At 45.0% G+C, this 21,111-nt stretch overlaps 1 protein-coding gene across 1 annotated transcript; it reads right to left on the minus strand.

The window, feature by feature from the left end:
• Positions 1-241: 241 nt before the first annotated feature.
• LOC103528944 (histamine N-methyltransferase) lies at positions 242-15,061 on the minus strand. The gene is made up of 7 exons (XM_008494356.2): positions 14,989-15,061; positions 13,660-13,852; positions 12,114-12,166; positions 8,747-8,854; positions 5,222-5,352; positions 4,575-4,668; positions 242-1,478 (listed from the first exon to the last, which is right to left on the minus strand). The coding sequence occupies exons 2-7, from the start codon at positions 13,794-13,796 to the stop codon at positions 1,123-1,125; spliced, it is 879 nt and encodes a 292-aa protein (XP_008492578.2). The 5' UTR covers positions 13,797-13,852; positions 14,989-15,061; the 3' UTR covers positions 242-1,122.
• Between the last annotated feature and the right edge of the window lie 6,050 nt (positions 15,062-21,111).

Here is a 21,111-nt window from a genome sequence, read left to right on the forward strand (position 1 = left end):
TGAACTCATTCAGGTGACTTGATGGGATTCCATCATGCATTCTGCCTTGTAGACACTCCCTGAAACCAGAAAATCATTTAGCAAAAGAAATGCATTAACTACAAGAGTGGAGACAGCCCCCCCATGGAGGAGGACTGAGGAGGTGCAGCACCCTCTTGCTAAGCATCCTTACTGTGTATTGAATGGATCTACATGACATTACTCCATTGGAAGTGAAACAAAACCCACTGACATCTCTCAGTTTGGCATCAAACTTTATTCTTACATTTTTGTTGCTACATGCATGGCCCCTGCTGCCAGGCTAGTGAATGGCTGCAGCCAGAGGGTTTGTGTGGTTAAATAAAACCATCAAAAAACCATGTGGGACAACAGAAGTTGATTCCTAACACAGGCTTTGCAACAGGGCTCACTACTGAAATCCACTCCTCCAGGACAATTCCCACCACTGCTGCTCCTCAAACATCTTGGATCACTTCCCTCCTGCAGTGCCACCAAGGACTTGGTCCACAAGTGGCTTTGCAGATGCAATATCATAAAAAGAGGTGACAGTAAAGGAAAAGAGAAGCAGTGCCATTAAATGAAGGTGGCTGTGGAGGCAGGAGCAGGTAGCAACTTTACATGTGGAAGGTGGGAGGTACCTGGAGGAGAGGCAGAGGAACCCCATTGAGCAGCCACCAAATGGTCACTTGTTCTGAGCCTCCACTCTGGCCAGCTGCACTGAGAAGTTATCATTTGCTTATCTGGTCTGTAGAGAGTTTTTAAATGAAGAAGCTAAAACCATGTATAGTTGTTGGTTATTTCTTAGGAAATGGTCAGGTTTCTTCAGTGCCTGAGTGGGTGGTCTGAGCTACATCTGGTTATACAACATCCATACAACAACACACAATTAACTAACACAGTTAGTGAGTTACAGTCACAGTTAGTGCAGAATTAATTTGGTATTAAAGCTCACTTATAACAATGTATATTAATACTGAGTTCTTAGCAGGTTCCAAAAATTATCTATTATCTATCAATGCTGAGGGAAACTAAGCCATTTATAAAGTATGAAAAATATATTGTGGCTGTTAGCACTTTGTATCTAACTTTTTGCTTTGAATCAAGGAGCAAGAAGAGTTTAACTCATGGCTCAATGACTATTAAACTCAGGTTGTTATTAAAAAGCACCTTCCCATCCCTTTCTTCACTGCATTCAGGCTTTCTTAACTCTTCCATTACCTGATGCTTTAATTCAGGAGGAGCAGTTTTAGAAAACTCACAAGTTGCTGTCAGGAAATCCAGCAACAGCTCCCCATCCTTGCTCCCTTCAATAAAACAGCTGCTGATGTCTAGGTGGGATGTGAGCTCATGCAGCTGGTACTTCAGCCCAGCTGAATCCAGAATCCTTTTGATGTCAGCAGAGGAAATGTAAACACAGAGAGAATCCAAAGGGAAGGAAGACCTGTACTTCTTCCACAGTGTTTCCCAGCCACTGGTTCCTGAAAGATAAACCACCAGAAAAATGCTTACGAATAAGAAAAAACATTATTTGAATGACATTTTGATTATCTGGGATCATTTTAGCAGCTGTGTTGCAAGCAGGGTCTTTCCAGAGTTGGAACCTTGGGGCATGTCCCAGGGAGGTGGCTGCCTTCCTGCTTCTGTGCCTGAGGGAGCTGTAGAGGATGGAGACCTTGCCTACCCCAGAGCTCCAGCACCTCCCACTGAGTCTCCAGCTGAGTCCAGAGCAGCTCAGAGCACTCAATCTCCCTTCTTCCTCTGCATCCCTCTGCTTCATGCACATGGGATGGATCTCCCAGAGTCATCCTCCTGAATAGCACGAGCTATTCAGTGCCATCTTCTTGATTGAAACTATTCCCTAGATTCCAGCTGCTTGTGTGGAAGACCAAAACCTCTTCTATTCCTTCACCTGATTACCGTGTGGTTGACCTACATTAGCTTCATTGAAACGTGTATGACCATTACACTATCTCTTTTCTACATGAAATATCTGGGACACAAACCCCTGGTCACATTGTCCATGCAGCTAGATGTGTGGTGGAGGAAAAGGTGGGATGGACAGAGCTCAGGATGAAGCTGCACCATCCCCCAGCCCTTCAGCCTTTGACCCCATAACTCTCACATTGTTCACACAGGCAATGCCAGGGCTGCCCCTCACCCCAAGCAAACCTCCCCAGTGGTGCTAGAAAGACACTTGGGCTGTTCAGAGATGAAAGGTGAGGAACAGAAAGGCTCCTGTAGCATCACAATCACCTCCAGAACTACACCCATGCTGTGTGCACACCTCAAGGAATGTTTTACAAAGAAAACCATCTGGGTAAGCTGAAAACTCCCCAGAGATGTCATCACATTTTTTTTTCACTCACCCTGCATTTGTGATTCAGCATTTCTGCTATAAATCATTTAGAAAAGGATCACTCAGAATGACTGGACAGAATGAAAATAACTTGGAGCCTAATGAGAAGCCCTTGAGAGTTATGAGTATAAATCTCCCTAACTACGAAAAGCAGTTGCTCGGCGGTTTTGCAGATGCTTTATCTGCAAACAGTTATTTATAGTCAAGTAAACAGTTTGGTGTTTAGAAGAGGGGCTACAATATTTTCTTTCACCTGGTGGAAATTGAATGCTGAGCTTTAATTGCAGGAAATTTGCTGGTGTCAGTGTTGTGTGACTCAGGGCCATCTCGGAGCCCAGTAATTATACAGTCCCTGAACGCAGCATTATTATAACAGCTCTCAGTAGGCTCAGCATATGGCACTACTTTTGTTTTCAAGGCAATGTAAACAGATTTTGTAAATGTGTTCAAAATAACACCTCATAGCTCTTGCAGCTCACCTGCTCTCCAGGCAGGGATGGAGCAGGAGGGGTCACTGACCTTCACCCCCTGACCAAGCCCTGTCCTATCAGTCCTGTGCCCAGACTGATTTTTAATTAACACATCCTATTGTGTTTGTGTTGGAGATGGCATTGCCTTCATTTTTTTTAATGAACTTTGTTTTGCTTATCTTTTAGTACCTCTTTCTTGCTTCAGTGCCCATTTTCAAAGCACTTCTCTCTTCTCCTCTTTCCCCAGTGCTTGCCCCTTCCTTTCCACTCTGCTATTGTCAGCCCTCCCATTTTCTTGCTGGCCCCAGAAATTACTACTCTGTTCTTCTCCATCAGAAAACACAGAGTTGCCTGTTCCAGATTTGACTTTTCATGAATTCAGATTTTTAATCACATCAGTTTTGAATGGAAACAGGTTCCACTCCATATTCACATTTCAGGAATATCTAAAGGGACAGGTTAAGCAACTGGAAAAGAGTTTCAATTAACTCTCTGCAAGTGATCAGCAATAGTCTGATGTTCTAATCTATTCTCAGTCAGCCAAAGAACAAGAACAGCTAACCCAGATCATTTAAAATACAGATTTCTCATAGTGAACTGCTTGAAAACACTTTAAAGTAAAAACATTATGGAGAAAAATAGTTTGAATATATTCAGGTCAGAGAAGTGCCACTTCATTATGGGCACTTTCTGAACACAAAAAAGGAACTTCATCAAACACATTACAGTTGGACATTACAGTTAAATTCAGTCAAAAAATTAAGTTTAAAAACTCTGAGAAAATAACACTTAACATCCCTGACAGAGCTATCAGACTTGGCTGTTTACACAACTAAAATTTATATTGCTCGTGAAGCACATTAAAGGTTTGATAGGATCAAACCACACCCACCCATGCACCATCTCTATTGTAGTTTGCCCACAGTTTTAACAAGTCTTCATTTACTCTGCTCCCCCATTTTCCTGCTGCATTTCTTTGAGATCTGAAGCACCCTAAGGATGCTGTTTTCCACTCAAAATGATGATATTAAGGAAATGGAGAAGAAAAGGAACCCTATGTGCTCTAACACCTGCACAGCTGAGCCCCATCAGCCATTTGGTCCATGCCCTATGGATCTCCAGGAGCAGAATAATGCCCAGCCTGAAAAGCTTTACAGAAAATAGAAGAGGCTGTAGGGAGAGCCTCTCCCCAGCCATTTATTATGACTTGTTCAGAAGCAGGGCAAAGAAACTGGTGAAGGGTCTAGAGAACAAATCTTACAAGGAGAGGTTGAGGGGAGACCTTATTGTTCTCTTCCAGTACCTTAAAGGAGCTTGTAGCAAGGTGGGTGCTGCTCTCTTCTCCCAAGTAACAAGTGATAGGACAAGAGGAAATGGCCTCAAGTTGTTCTTGGAGAGGTTTAGGTTGGATATTAGGAGAAACTTCTTCACTGAAAGGACAGTCAGGCATTGTAACAGGCTGCCCAGGGAAGTGGTGGAATCCCCATTCATGGAGAGGGGATTTCAAAGCCCTGTGGATGTGGTGCTGAGGAACTGGGTTTAGTGGTGGCCTTCGCTGTGCTGAGTTAATGGTTGGAGTCAATCTCTCAAAGTTCTTTTCCAACCCAAATGATTCTTTGGTGCTCCAGTCAGTTCACCTTTACAGGTGTTAAAGGATGCTTTAATAGAACTGTGCACTGGTTTCTATGCTGAACTCACAGAAATCCCAAAGGTGCCCAGCTGAGCAGTGCTGGTGAAGCAGCTCTCACCTGATGAGTGGATAATGATGAGCTTGGCCTCTGCTTCCAGCAGGCTGTGGAAGTACCGGATGGTAGCCAGGACATCTTGCACATAATAGAGCATCTGGGAAGAGCAGAGATGCTTAGAGAGAGAACTGTGCAGTCCTGGTGAATGTTATAAGTGGTATCAGGAGGTGACAGAAGGCAAATGGGGACAATCTTGAGGGAAGGGCAGAGGGATGACAGGATGTGTTAGCACAGGGCAGGGGGTCCTGCTGCAAGCTGAGGGCTGTCACTGCCTTCCCTGCTCTCTGGCTCTGCCAGGACCAGGCTCATGGTCAACTTAAGATAAAGATTTTCCTTTCTTAGCTGTGAGGGTGGCTTGTAATGGTTTCAGTAAACTTGGCACTGCAAAGGCAATATTCCTGAGTGGACAAGGAGCCTTGAAAGCACTAATTAAAATGTAGTTTTAGTTGGCTGCAACCCACAGCCTGGTTAATAGGACTCCTGTGCTCAAACTTGCTTTGCTGCAACTCATCTTTCACTTTTGCAATTCACTTATGCTTAAGCTCTTTGAATTACAGGGAAATAAGCTCACCTTTCCTACACTTAGAGTGGATAATGAGGTCACATACTTCATGGATGCTTCTAACAGCCAAGCCTGACGAGACATCTACCTGGATCATGTGAATTAAGTCCCATTTTTTAGACTTCTTTTCTGCACTCATTCGACTTTCATATTGATAAGCTGTCTCCTCATGCCAAGTAAACTTTACATTCTCCAGGTTTGATGTCTCAGCCACACGCTCTGGAATATGGGAGAAGGCAGGAGAGAGTTATCTCAATTGCAAATATGGGACAGATTTCCATTCAGAGCTTTAATACATACAAAAGTCATGTTTAGGTAAAGGGGTTTGGTGTCAGTTTAACATAGCAGTAGAACATTTAAAAACCTCCCTGTGAGCCTGTATGTGAGAAAGGGGCTGTAAAGGTCTTTGTAAAATGAAGTCTTTGGTCTTGTGCTTTACTCTTTGCACCCTCATCTGGCCTCCTTCAGTTTTTACCTGATTAAAAAAAAAAAAAAAAAAAAAGAAAGGAACTCTTCCCTGTGACTGGCTCAACCTGCATTAAAAGGTGTTGGCTGGAACAAATAGTACTGAGGGCAGGAGCAGCACATCTGATGCTGAATGGAAGAGGAGCTGAGGAACCCTTTGCTTTGGTGCCCAGGTTGAGCAGAAGCTATAGCACAGAGTTTTCCAGATCTAACAAATAAATATAGGGGCTTGAGGATGAATCATGGGGACTGTGTTTTGGAGGGAAAGCACATTTAAAAGCTCCAGGAGAGCAGAGAAAGCAAAAGACTCAGTATGGGAATGTGTCAGAAGGGTGGTGGGAAAGCTCTACTCTGTGAACAAAGACTCATCTTTTGACATGTGGTTTCTGCTTTGTGCAAATACATAAGATTTTTCAAAATCCCACAGTTTTGGCCAAGTTAAAAAAAAAAGTACAGGATAATAATTTCTTAAAGCCAAAACACTGGTGTTTCCAGACCTCCATACCATGCACATCCAGCAACTGAGAAAAGCAGAAAGCCAGAGAAGTCGATTCAAGGATTCAAGGGCCCAGCTCATCACTGAATTTCTTTGCTTTTATGGGAGCAAAACTGAGGGATAATTTCATATATTAGGGGATGCTGGAATACTAATGCCCATCCACTGGCATATGGAGCTTGTCACACTGGTGCTTGGGATTGCCCCGGGACAGAGCTCTCCCTGCTGCCATTCCTGTGCTCCACTGGAGTTCACATAAATTTAAAACTTACACAGCCAAAGGCAGCCTGAGCCTTGGCTGCAGAACACATGTTCAAAGCAACAAGATTCACTCAGACCAGTGCTTTTACACCACTGATCACAACGTGTCATTTTGGGCTCTGCTGAGGACACATCCCTGTGGGATGGATGGGGAATGCCCCATCCATACTTATCTCCTCTCTTTATGGCTCTCTTTATGGAAAGGGGCCACCCCTTTCAGATGCTGCTGCTGGTACTTTGTTCACTTCCAGTTGTCAGCCCCAGAGCTTACAGTTCAGATTTAATTTGGTGGTTTAACCCCCAGCTTCACTCAGCAGTGATTGATGTCACCATCACAAGGAATATGGTGCAGTCTGGTTCAGTTCCATTGCTACGCAGTCAGCAAGGAGGCACTGGAAGAAAACTGAATTTCTTGCCAGGGTGGGCTTTCAAAGTCAACATTTCAGACAGGGCAAACACATTCTGATTATGGGAACTTTCTGCCCAAAGATTCATCTTCAACCAAAACATATCACCTTCATTGGTTTGAAATTTTTCCTTAATTTTCTCCTGGGTTCAACGCAGATTTCTCTTTGGGTCAGCAGCTGATCATGGGGTGCCACCAAGGTGAGGCTGAGCACAGCTGACCTGCACAGTGCAGGATATGGTTGTGCAGCTCAGTTTTGGGGGGACTGACACTCCAACCATGGTCACCAAGGGGCTTCACCTGGACATGGACCAGGAATCAAGGAAAGCCCCAGCCTGGCCATGAGGTTTGAGGAGAGGCTCCAGCATCCTACCCAGACTCAGAAAATCCTCAGCTTGTCATCACTGCTTGTCCCAGTATGGAGTTTCTCTTGTGACTGTGGCTTCTCCTTCCCAAGGAAAAAGTATCTGGTTAGGCAGAAAACATCACTACTGAATCCTCAGAGGTGCAGATCATGTTTCCAATTCTCCCTGGAAAAACTTAGGGCTCGGAAACCTAATTAATGATACCTACTGGGGAGATGATTAATTACCAAATAGAAAGTTTAAAGAAAGAAATTCAGATGAATATTTCATTTCTAGTTTAGCATAAAACTTAAAATAAGAACATCTTATACTTTCTTTAACTTTCTTCTCCAAAAAAACTCACTGAAGCAGAGGAGGATTGCCAGTTGGTGAGACCAATAGGAAGGTTCAGCACAAATCCAGACACACGTAGTCTGTGTTCCATGGCCCTGACAGGTCAGAAATGTTATGTGTAAATGCCCAAACTGTCTTATAATAGAGCAGATGCTCTGCTGCCCATCCTTCACCATCTGTAGCAATGTAAAAACTTCTGGGATTTTGTATGAGCCATTTTTTCAAGGATGAAGTTCATGAAATAGAGACATATTAAAAAAAGATGTTTCCTGGGAACCTTTGGTGCTTCCAGTGACTCCTGCAGGCAGAAAGGGCTCATTACCTCTATTTTATTTTTCCCCCTTTGACTTCCACAAGTTGCTTCCCACCAGGAAAGCATTTTTAAGGACTCTTAAGCAAGAGTAAGAGTTGGAAATTTACAGTGTGGTTTTACAGTCTGGTGTTTACTACAGTTTGGAGCATTTCCAGGAAAAGAGATCTGCTGACAAGGTTCATTCATTACTGCCACAACCATTCAGCACCACCACCATTCAGCAGCTGTTTTTTGGCAAGGTGTGCTCTGCCTGGGGCTGCTCACAGCCTGTAGGGTGTAGCTGGAGACACCTCCTTCCATAACCATAATTAAAGGCTGGGAGGTGCTAATCCAGTGATAAACCATGGATTAATATTTAATGTTTGCTCTGTAGGGAGATTTAACCAAAGTGTTCCTCCAGACATTCAATCCCCCTTGGAAAAGGCTTGGTTTCCTTTCAGGGATGTTGCTCAGACCTTTGGGCTGGTGGGAGGAATCAAGGTCAAAGCCATGGAGCACACAGCAAAAATCTTACCTGTTCTCCTTGCTTTCCTTTCCATGTTTTCTGATTCAAAGGATGGTGACTGATTTAGTGCAATACTGTGAGGTTTAGTTTACTAGGAAAGGATTTTTAAGTTATGTGAAAATTACCATGAGGTTAAAATTTTCCCTTCATTGCCAAGGAAGGATCCTGATTGAATGGAGGAAAACCTTCTGACGTGTGGGGCTTTGACTGTTCCCATAAAGTGACCAACCAGTTCCTACCTTGCTCAGCTTTTAAAGTCTACCAGGTCCAAGTGTTTGCCACACAGAGTTCTTGGCAGTGCAAGAGATTTTAATGGGACTGAACATTGCTGAAAAGCAATGATAGCAAAAAAGCAGAGAATTGTAACTTATTTTTAACTTTTAAGAGCCAATCCTGACAAGAAATCCTGTGAATGTGGGGTCTTTTTAATGCCTTTAACATAAATCTAATCTATTTAATGCACAAATACCTTTGTACTTGATGATTTGGCCAGCGTTTGGCTCTATCACATCATTGTTGATGGTGACTCCTGGGTGTATGGCTTGTACTTTGGAGAGGATCTGCAGGTCCATCTCACCTGGGGAAGCAGCAACATGAAATACAAAATGGAAGCAAAGCTCAGGCAAGTGTCATCTCCACCATCATCACATCCCCTCCTTTGAGACCTGACTCCTGCCATTCACCTACAGACCAGGTGTCAAACAGGTACTTTGCATTCTCAGCTGATTGCCACTGAGGGTTCAAGCTCTAGGATTTGAGGAAAAAAATGAAATGTCCATCACAACTATCTTCCTGCCTCCTCTCTGAGCACCATCAGCAAGTTGTGTGACCTCAGATTTTCTCACCACGGCCTCACCTCCCAGGAAATATCCTAAATGGCCCTGATGGCACCAGTTCTGATGGTCCCAAAACACCAGCAAACCAGGCAGAATTTCTTGGGAGTTGGTAAGAGTGTTTACCAGGTTCACTGGTCCCCAGGATATGTGTGTGAGGGAGAATATGTGTTTACACTGGAATCAGAAGCAACATTCATGTCTGTCTTCAGTGTCCTGTGACCTTTTCCATAAGGAAGATAACTATTGCCCATATGGTTTATGTTTATCTATCCCTGAATACAAAACCCCACAGAGCTGTCTGTGCTTCGTCTGGGAGGTCCAGTTCTCTCTGGATACTGTTCAGGCTGGCTGCAATTATTTTACCAACAGCAGTACCAATAGGACCAACATTTCATAATATAAAAAGAGCTGCCATGGCTCTTGACCATCTCTCCCCATCTGAAGTATAGGAAGCTCAGGGAAACCATACACAGGATTAAATTAAGAAAACAAAAGAATAAATTAAGGAAGGAAGTGTGAAGCAGAAGGTAACTGTGCTGAACAACATGGGGTCACATTAGTGACAGATATTGAGCTTTCTCTTGAAAAATGTACTCACACTTGTACACAACTCCACATAATAAAATACCCTGCAAATGAACAAAATTTTGCACCCAACAGAAGCTGATGTAGGGAACCCTGATGGCCACACAGGGACTGTGGAGGGAGTGCTCCCATTGTATGGCCTTGGCCTCTGCCCATCCTCAGGATTTTGAGTTCCCACCAGCAGTAGCTCCATGAGACAGAAAACTTGAGGTACAAAAGGAAAATATTGGGAACTAAATGGCCATAATGGGGATCCCAGAGGTCAACCTGGCATACATACCCCAGCCTAGGTCTCACCTGCTCACTAACACCCCAAGACTTTATCAGAAAAACTAAGGAAAAGTTTATTTTTTTTCATATTTCTGTGTCTTTCAAAAGTAACTAAACCCACCAGAATTTACATGGGAAGGGAGGGAAACTGAAATTCTGAAGGAGCAGAAATAGCTGCAGCTTTGCTATCCCTGCAAAGCCTGCGTTCTGCTGAAAACTCAGAGCAAAGCCAGTTGTCTGCAGGTAAAGCCTGGAAACACAGATTTTGTAATGAACTACCTCACTATTTTTCACTTTTTTTTTTTGTTGCTTTACCAACTTTCTGTACAAAGGATTAGCCCTTTGAAAAGGCTGTGTGGGTCCTGATAAAAAAACAACAACCAAAAACTGAATTTTGGTATTCCATTTGCAGATAGTTTAGTGTATATATATAAATCTATATATTCCTTCCCCTCTTTTGTGGTCAAACCACCCTTGTGTTGTTTTTAACCAAAGCCAGCCCACCCCTTTGATTCATAATTTAATCCACAGCCTTTATTGACTTCAGTGAGCTCTTTTATATGCAAACAAGCATCCTGAGGCATTCTGCAGTCAGATCCCTGGCAGCTTGCATTATCAACAACTTGGCAATTAGGCTATCCAAATTATTTAAACTCTCCAACACAATTACCTTTTAAAGGCTACCACTATGTTCACCATTAAGTTTCTAATTAAACATTTTACGTAAGGGGACAGTTTATAGCCCAGTTGCTATTTTATAACAGTGCTGATGACTTTGATGGCTTTTAAAGGTACAGAGAGCTCCGTGCTTGTGCTGGAGTGTGAACATAATCAGGCTGCAGGGGCTGGAGATGGGTGGGATGGGGTCTGATCCTGCATTAAATGGTCTCCTTGCCTCCTGAGGTGGGAAAGTGGAGAGGAAAAGCTTTCCTTCCCCTCTCCCTCCCTGCCAAGCACAGATGGGGCCAAGACAGCAGCTCCATCACTGCCCTGCTACATCAGGGGTAGGAGGAGGGATTTGAGGTTTTGCTGCCCTCCCCAAGGTGCCATGGTGAGAAGAAGCCAGGCAGGAGCAGAGTTTGGGTGGTATAGGGTTTTTTTACATCATAAAATGAGTTTTGCCTGCACATGATTGATTGAATGTCCATCAGGCTAAGCCAGAGTGTCCCTGGTTTATGAGTTAAGTAACTTACTCTGTGAAGTGTTGCTGTAAAAAACAGCATTTTTTTGGCAGAAGAATGCTCTCCTTTGCCTGGAGAGCAATGTTCCCACTGCCACACTGTCTGTCTTATAATTAATGCCTGCCATTTACATACAATTATTTTTACTTATTAGGAGAGATTGACAAAGTTGAGATTAGTCTTTGGAGATGGTATGACTAAAGCACTTAAACTAAATTAACTGTCCTTATAAAATTTAAGCCTGATGACTTAATGGGCAGAGCAGAATTAGAAAACATAGGCTTTAATTATGAGGGAACTTAAGCACAAATGTAATGAGAAGAAGCTGCTTGATGTTATTAGCATTGTTTTTCCACCCATTGAACTTCAGATAAGAGCCTTCTGATTTCTTCTGGATCTCTTAGGGAGCTTGTTTTAACTTATGTGTTATTTCTTCTGGAGCTTATGTTATTTTCTCTGCCTGGGGGGGCAGTAGCTCCAGGAGGAGCTCAGGCATTGACAGTGGTCAGCAAGGGCAAGCTGGAAAACCAGATCCCAGCCCAGGCTGTCATGGAGCAGGGCAGGAGGCAGCAATGATGGGAGTTACCACATCAGTAAATAGTTACAGGGGAGAGTAATTGCCATGCAAATAAAGCAATTTCATATTCTGAGGAATCTTAGACATTATGGCACTTTTCTTGCCTAGAAACACAACGGGGCAGTTCAAGTCTCTCTCTGTCCTCGAGGAGTGATGTTGCAGAAAGAGGTTTCTCATGGAGGACATAAGAGAATCAGGGTGTGGAGACACAAGCTGTTTGCAGACAATGTGGCCACACACCAGGTAACACCATCTGTCCCTGGAGCTGACTTTTTCAAGACAAGACTTATTTCCCACCCCGCTCCTTTCTGCATTTTGTAATCCTCTTTTCCTTGGAAAAAAAACAAAAAAGTGAAAACCACACCAATATTGAAGTTCATAACATACCTGCTCCACCACCAACACTTAGAATGTTGATTGTAGACTTTCCAGTTCCAATACTGAAAAACAGTATTTATATATTTTAGGAGAGCTGCCCAGGAGAGAGGATTATGTAGTGAAATGAGGCAACCAGGTGCCAATAATTGCCAGGGAGTGGCATGAGCTGTGTTAAACCCACCTGTGCCTGATTAAGGCAGGCCCTAACTGTGCATGAGCAGGATTAGGGGGCCAATAAAAGGTAAGGCTCAAACTCACAAGCTCAGCTCCCTTAATCAGGCACAGGTGGGCTTAACACAGCTCATGCCACTCCCTGGCAATTAGTGGCACCTAGTTGCCTCATTTCACTACAGGGTTATGTGCATTAAGTGAAGCAGTGGAGATCCCATGAAGACTAAAATCTGCAGGATGGAACCAGACACAACTTGTGCAGGTACAGGGATGACTGCAAATGGGGAAGAAGGGATCAGATTCAGAACCCTGCTTTTTGGAGATTACTGATTTCCAGTTATTTTGGCAATTTTAGAAGAATCCTGCATAGAGCAGGAGCAGGTACATGGCTTCCCCATGTCTGTGCTTCAAGGACCAGAGACCTCTCTGTGACTGGACCAGCAGCTTAAAGATTATTTGTAGAAGCTTTGCCTTTTACAAAATGGGGAGAAAGAGGGGAAAGTGTAACACATTTAAAATCCTTAAGCAAGACTTTAACAGAGCCCCTGGGACCAGAGATGGAGCTTCCCAGAACCAGGCTTTGACCCCTGATGCCCAAGCCAGCACACAAACCAAGGGGTCCTGCAAAAAACATGCACAGCAGGCAAAGAGGGAGCATTATTACATGCACTCAATATTAAATGAATATATTATTTTGAGAAAGATGTTTTCAATCAAAATTAATGTTAGGATATAAAATATGTTCTCACATTTCAGTGTTCATTCAGGGTAAGCTGCATTTCATACTCACAGAATGGTTTGGGTTGGAAGGGACCTTAAAGGTCATGAAGTTCCAATTTCCTTACTCAGGCAGGGACCCCTCCCACTAGACCAGGTTGCTCCAAGCCCCATCCATTCTGGCACTGGACACTTCTAGGAATGGGGCACCACAACTTTCCTGGGCAACCTGTGCCAGTGTCTCACCACCCTCAAAGGAAAGAATTTCTTCCCACTCTCTACCCTCATTTTGCCTTCTTACAGTTTGAAGCAATCAACACCCCTGTAAAAAGTCCCTCCTCAGCTTTCCTGCAGCATCCTCAGATACTGGAATGTTCTATAAAGTCTCCCCAGAGCCTTCTCTTCTCCAGGATGAGCAATTCCAGTTCTTTCAGCCTGTCTTCATATTTGCATGCAAGGAAACAGCCCAGCCTTGTCTCCTCCCTGCTAGGCAGGCTCCATCCTAAGGTGTGAGATGGAAACCTCCAGCCAAGCCCATGCAAAGCCCTCCTGCAGCCAGGGTGGCTTTATGGCAGGGAACAGCAATCTGTCCCTCCCTGAGCCTGTCACCCCTGCAGGACTGTGCCACCAGGCTGTCCCCAACCTGCTGGGGACATCTCCACCTTACCTTGCTATCACAGCTGGCAGCTGCCTCTCCACGAACTCCCACATGCACTGGTGCTCAGTGGAATTCTTCAGGAAAAGGTGGAAAGTTTGGAGGTATCTGGCAGGGTCAGTGACCAAGCTCCTCATGGACAGTGCCATGCTGGGTGTAGGAAGGGTGCAGGAGGGGACAAAATTACTCCTTGAAGCTTTTCTTCCTGGCAAAATAACAACAAACACCAAAGAGGTAAAACCAGCAGGCACCTGGAGATTGTTCCATGTCCTCAGTCCTGATACTTTATCTTTTAAAAGCATTATGCAATTTGGGGAGAGAAGCTGTAAATCAGGTTGAAGCAGCAAAGGGCAATATATCATCTCTAACCTGCACAGAGGAAGCACCAGCATTTTTTAGCTGTGCAGACACAGAGCTCTGTTAAAACCCAGTAAAAAGGGTCTTCAGACTGTACTTAAATAAAATAAAAACCCCACTATTTCTTGAAGGCACAGAGAGGCTCCAAAGGCTTGGTCTGGATTAGAAGCGCAACACCCATTTCTAGAGATGCTGGCAAAATATCTCTGCCTGTTTATTTGAGCTCTTGATGTTCTTAAAGGGAATGCTGATGGGGGGCTGAAAACAATAAAAACCTTACAAATGCACTCTTTATTTTTCTAGTTCCTCTGAAGGTAATGGTATGATTCCCATGGGCTAAGCAGTTAATCCAGGAAAGCCACAGGAGTCACTGGGATGGATGCTGTGCTAAACCCAGTTTACATGGAGTCAGGGAGGCAGAGCATGCTACAGGGACACGTTGGGCTGTGTCACACAAAGACATATCCATCCCTTCTTAAATTGTAATTTAAGCCCAGCTTAGGCTGTCTTAACTGGCAAGGAGAAAAAGGTCCTGTTCCTTCTTAAGGACCACACAGCAGCTCTTGCCCACAGAGGTTTAGGTCCTAGCCACCTTTTTATTATTTTTATTGCTCCTTTTGGACAGCAAAGCCCTCGTTGTTGTTGCTGAAGTGCAACAGCCAAGAGCCAAAGCCTCTCAGTGCTGAGGTCCCCCAGGTCCCAGCACAGCCAGGGGGGGCTCCCTGACCCTCACCCAGCCCCCCACACCACTTCTCTTCACTCACCAGCATCACCACACACCCTGGGCTTTTTTCCTGACTGCTTTTCTCATCCCTTTAAGTTGTAACTCTGCTGTGCTCCCCAGCTGCACAGTGAACACCAGGAGTCTTGTGCCCTCCTACTCCTGGGCAGTGAACTCTTGGTAACTTTTCTGACAAACTGCCACCAGTTTTCCCCCCACCCCATAGCTGTCTCACGGAGGTCACCTCTTCATCTCTTGCTTACCAGAATGTCACTCAAAACAGAGCCAGTCCTAAAGCCCCTCTATAGGAACAGCTCCTTCTCCCTTGAATGGCACTGCAGTTACACCACCAGCAGGAAGATGGGATAGGGAAAAACATCCCCACATTTCCTGGCCACTCCCTGATTCTATTTCTAGTGCTCCCTCCCTTCAAAGGGTGATTTCTAGGCACAGCTGCTGTGCTGAGCAGCTGCAGTTGCCTGGCCCTCTTCCTGCTCCCTTTTCAATGATAACATGAGAACTTTGCTCTCTTTTCTTGCTGCTCAGCCTCCAGCTTATGGCATATTTTGGTTTTGCACCCCATGAGCTGCATCCCTGCACATCACAAAGGTCCCCCCAGGTGGACACATGGCACAGGCTGGTGGTGCTGAGCAGCCTCCCCCAGCATCTGCTGCTGCTTTGGTGTCCTGAGGTCAATTAGCAATGCCTATTAATTGCTGTCCTCCAGACAGTCCCAAAGGCCAGCAGCAACCTCCAGAGCAGGACCCAAGGTGTGATTTTCCACACCACTGGCACTGCAGAGGCAGAAATCTCCTGTGCCACCCCCCACAAATTCTTGCACAGGAAAAAGCAGCAAAACCCAGTATGTTGAACAACAACAGTGATGAAAAGGGCCTGGAGACAAGTAGATGGGAGAGCTTTCAAAATCCTGCTGGGCCCCAGATGCCCACAAGAGCTGGTTTGGAGTGGCTTGGGAAGGCAGGGGCCCCCTGGGCACAGGGATTCCCCCTATCAGTGAGCCCAGTGGTGGCCAATGGCTTGGCCATTGGGAAGACAGTCCAAGAAATGGCAGCTGAAGTGACTGTATTGGTTACATATCCTTTGCCCAGATGGCCAGCACTCCAATCCCCAGAAAAATCTGATATTCACCTGGGGAAAACAGGTGTAAGTTTCAGCAGAGGAAGGTAAGGAAGCAAACCCTTGGTCGTGCATCTGGTGAGATTTTCTGCTAACTCACCCTGAAAATAAAGTGGTGTGTTCCTTGTTGAGCCATTTTTCTGTGTTGCCCAACTCCTTCCTTTTTACTTTAAGTGCATAAAGAGGCTTTGCCATTTCCCATTAACATATTTTGCTACCTTCAATCTTGAAAAAATATTGTGTAGCTAATAAGAGGAGCTTTAGATAATGGACCCATTTTCTGTGCCTTCCACTTCTTTCCCACATTTAATTTGTCCATGTCCCCCGTTCAGCTGTGTCTAATGAGCAGCTGAGATTCATTTTCATGTTAGGCCCAGTTCAAGGAATTTATCTCATTTATTTCATTATGCTTTTGGCTGTTTGAATTTGCCCCATTTATTTCACTGTGTGTTTTCCTGTTGGAGTTTCATCCAGTTAACCTTAAAAGCTAGTCAAGAGAAGGAAGGAAAGGAAACTTTTGGATAGTAATGTTCACTTGTGCACATTCCCTTCAGGGATAATCCAAATTTCTATGCAGCTCCCTAAAAAGATGGGGGAGGTTCAGCAATGTCCTCTGTGTTTCTGCTGCAGCTGCTGCTCCACCCCTGCTTTGCACCAGCACTTACAGAATTAAACCAGCTTTAAACTCACTGTAAAACACTTTAAACCTTCCCTGCAAAGCCAGAAAGCAACGTGAGCCTGTCCTCAGCTGCAAACTCTCTGTAGCTGGGACTCAGGGTTATTATCAGAGGATTAGTGCTTGTCTCTGCATGCCAGCAGAACAGGGAACCCTCCCTGAGGATCTGCCTGTCCCACTCCCAACACAGTCCTTATGTGCCACAGCCTGGTTTTCTCAGGGTTGGGGGATTCCACAGCCCTGGGGACACACTCAGGGTACATTGGGGACACACTCCTGGCCACCCACCATCCCCGAGGCTGCTGCTCTGCCACCCCTGGGGCTGTGATGTGGCAGCCTGGAGGGGGGTTTGCTGCCAGCATCACATCCTTGTGGGGTGCAGCTGAGGGGACAAGTTAAACCCTGCCTGTCACATCCTCTGGGTTGTCCCTGCCAACTGTCCCCCAAGACACACCTGGCACAGCCACTGACACACAGGGAGCAGGCAGGCACAGAGCTTTGGCAATGTGTTAATTAGAGGCTGGGTGAAAAACCAAGCCACGACACTGGCATAGAGGAAACGTGACTCTTGACAGGCTGGAAATAGTTGTCCCCAGTGTGTGACACAGGGAAATTTACAGTATCCTTTACAGTCTGCCTATGGATGCCTATGGTTATAGATCACTTGGCTTTTCAGTTCTTTTTCTTGCCAGCAGCTGAGATTTTGCTTATCCCTTGTTTTCCATCAGTTGCTTTTAAGCAATTTCCAAGTTGTGTGCACCCTCCACAGTCCTGTAAGGAGCAGTTTTATCCCAAGGAACCCAAGCACAGAAGAAAAGCACTGCCCCATGTCTGCTATCACACTGTGGTTTGGTGTTCAGAGCCTTAAAATATTTGCCCTGCATATGCCTCAAATTATTAACTGTTTTTTTCCTGTTTAGTACAAAATATATTTTTTTAATTAAATGAAGAAATTTTTCTTCTGGACTTAGATGAAGAAACAAACAGTTCATAGAGAAATGAATTGCTCTCTTTGCAAAACTCATATTAAATAATACCAGTAATATTAATAGTCATGCTATCAAAGACCCAGCTACAGGGGGAAAGCAGCAGTTTGACATTTAACTCAAAATTTACTGAAATGATGCTAAAATTGTTCTGCTAGAAGGACACCTGTGGGAAGGCAGCACCCACTGCATTTTTTTTTTCCCTCTCTCTGTCCACAGCACCATTGCCAAACCCCTGCCAGAGAAAGAGCTACAACACCAGGGAGCAAGCTGAGAGCTGCAAGGCCCTGGTGTTTTGGTACCTCCTGCTGTTCCCTGGGCAGAGAGGGACACCAAAGCCACACAGGCAGGAGGAGCAGCCCCAAAGCTGCTTTGCCATTTCAAACCAACAATCATCTTTATTTGCAAGAGGTATTTTAAGGCAAAGGAAACCCTGGGCACACAACCAGAAATGGAACCAGTTTCTCTGGGCTCATTCTGCAGGGTTGCAAAGCCCCATCCTGGCTCTGTCCCAGGGTAAGCACTGCTGTGCAAACACAGCTGAGCAGCATGGGCACTGCTCTTCCCTGGTTTTCTTTGAGGTCCTGGAAATGCAAATGAATTGGCATCACCAAAGCTATGCAAAAAGCTGATCAAAGGAAATGGAGCTCAGTGCTTTGTTTCTGTCCCATGCTTTCCTCCCTCTGCTATAAAAAACAAGTTTTCCAAGTGCCACTTGCCATGTAAGAGAAAAACTTGAGTTTAGGGAGCCAAAAATCAGCAATTATGTGTATCCAGTGCTTTTAAGTAGAAGATGCTGCTGCTGATTTCCTTATTTAATTTCCCCTGAAGATGCACTCAGTGAGCTCTAAGCAAAATCCCAGGCATTTCATCTGGATGTGTGCTCAGTGCTGCCCTGGCACACGGTGATCTGGGAAGAGGGATGCTGCACCACTACTTGGACCTTACTTGCATCACCCTCAGCACCTTCCCTGCTCTTCTCTGTCTCTGTGCTCTGCTGCAGCAGTGCCCAGGGTAGGGCTGTGCTGAGCCAGAGGCTACGAGCCAGCAGAGAAGGGCAGGAGCCAAGATGGGGACTGGCATCCCTCTGGAATATGAAATCCCACAGAGAAGCTGGTCCCACAAATCTCAGGCAGATCCATGGTTTGGTTTTGTTCATTAATGTGTTTTTATACTGTTTAGCATCAATAAGAAAGAAAAATTTCCTCCCTGTGCCATTATTCCATGCTCTATGGGCTATACAGAACCCTGTCCTAGCTGGCAGGAGGCTGAAGTGTTGAAAGGAGATGCCAGAGGCCTTGAGGACATCAATATTTGGGAAATAATATCTACTGTGAATTAAACATCTCTCTACCATGGCAGCACAGGGGGCAACTCACAGTTCTGCAGGTACTTGGCCAAGAGTGATGTTGTATAATATTAAAATACAAAGTTTTGAGTAAGAGGAATCCACCCAGAAACCTACCAAGGACCCAAGCAGTTGTCACTGTCCATTTTTAGGCAAGGTGTGAGCTGGAAACACTCAACATCTGCAGATAATTTCCTTCTCTGCAGTACATCTGCATGGTTTGGCTGAGAATTTGTACTCTGAGAAGAGAAGAAAAGACTTACATGTTACAATCTTGGTCCAAAGAAGTAATTATTTCTTCTCCCAGGGATGCTGCTATGAAGAAAGGTGCAGGGGAAGGTGCCTTCCTCCCAGTCCCAGGGTGGCCACCAGCCATGCAGGATTTCCCAGAGTTTGTGCTGATCCAAAACTCCATCAGCCTTCTTGGTCCCATGGCAGAAGCTGGAAGAGCAGCCCAAAAATATCTACTGAAGATTTAGAAGGGCTGTGCTGCTGGGTTAGCAGCCAAGCTGTGTGCAGGCAGAGCACTGGGTCTGGCTGCTGGCTGCATGCCTGAAGACAGCCATAAAGCTGTGCAAGGCTGATTTTGTCTTGGAAGAGCTGGAATTGCCAGGATAGTCAATCAGTCATGCAGCAGCAACCCTCACCTGGGTGAAGATCCATCCCTTTGGAGATGGGACTGAAGCCTGGAATCAAGGCAAAGCAGAGCTGAGCCCTGGGATGGCTTCACATGTCACATCCCCCTTACTTAATACAACCCAAGAGCCCAGAGTGTGTGGGTCAGATCTAGGAAACCGGATTTTCAAGAGGCAGCAGGAGTGGGAAAGGCTGAGGAGGAAAGACACAATCTCTGTCCTGTCACCAGACTTCAAGACATCAAATACCTGAGCCTAGAGATCCAGGGGTTTATTGGGCTTACCCCAGGATCTGATTTATTCCTGCTCAGCCAGCCTGATACACAGAATCCAGACGTTGTTTAATGCCTGCAGAATGACTCTGCTCTGTTCTAATAAAGCACAAATGATGTCAGCAGGAGCTGATAACCAGATCTCTGAGCCGGGGCAGTAAAATCTCATTTTTCAGGACAACCAAACTCTGGGTGCCAAAGAGCAGACAGGTTATTGCTCATCTTCCTCCAAGGTTGTTCTTATTAAAATGGAAATTTCCAAAGCTTTGCATGCATCCCCACGTGGCTATGGGTGCAGCCATCCTGCTAGGGGGAAGAGTGGCCAAGCTGCAGGGCCACAGCCACCTCCTTCCTCCTGCAGATCATCAGGGACAGAGCAGGATACCCCAGGAAACTGCAGCACATCTCTCTCTGCCCCAGATTAAGGGGTCCATGGTTTCACAGCCCTGCAGCCTCTTCACACCTTTTGGGGTGGGTTTAGGACATACAGCAGCCCTGGATGGGTGCAATGTTCTCACCCATGGCTTCACACCATGAATTTCTCATCCAGTTGGGGTGAGGATTTTCTCTCTCTTTCTCTTTCTTTCTCTTTTTCTTTCTCTTTTCTCTCAGACCCAGCATAAACATCATCACCTTAGAAGTGGATCATTCACCTTTTGGGCTGCTTCAGTGCTTCGTGCAAAAGGAGCTCAGCAGCCCAGCCCCTCTCTAGCACAGGCAGACTCAATCCACCACAACTGGTTCTTCTTTGCAGTTGGTTCCCACCCACAGGATAGGAAAGAATAGAATAAAATTAGAATAGAACAAAACAGAACAATTTCAATTGGAAGGGACCTACAATGACCATCTAACTTCTTGATGACTCCAGGGCTGACCATAACTTAAAGCATGTTATTGAGGACATTGTCCAAACGTCTCCTGAACACTGACAAAAAAAACCCAAAACAACCCAGAACAACCCCAACAAAAAAATAAAACAACCCAACCAACTAACCAAAAAAAAACCATCCCCAAATCTGCACTTTTCTGTATTTTCACCTTTTGGTGTTGCAACGCACTGGGTGACTGCAACAGGCCAAACATTAACTTGCCTACCAAGAACAATTTATTCAAAAACTTTCCCTCTTATCTTCCTAAGTGCATGTGAGGAACAGGTAAATTTTTACAAATGTGTGCCCTATTCAAAATAAATTTACTTTGCCCCCCAGATTTTGCCCCCCAAAAGTGAATTGAATCAAAGATTGTTTGTTAAATATCTCATTACTGAGCACTCCATAATTTTGTCTTGTAATTGGTGAATCAAATGAGTGCTTTATTCCCAGACTGAAAAAA

This window comes from Calypte anna, chromosome 7 (assembly GCF_003957555.1).
Source record: "Calypte anna isolate BGI_N300 chromosome 7, bCalAnn1_v1.p, whole genome shotgun sequence".
Taxonomy (NCBI): domain Eukaryota; kingdom Metazoa; phylum Chordata; class Aves; order Apodiformes; family Trochilidae; genus Calypte; species Calypte anna.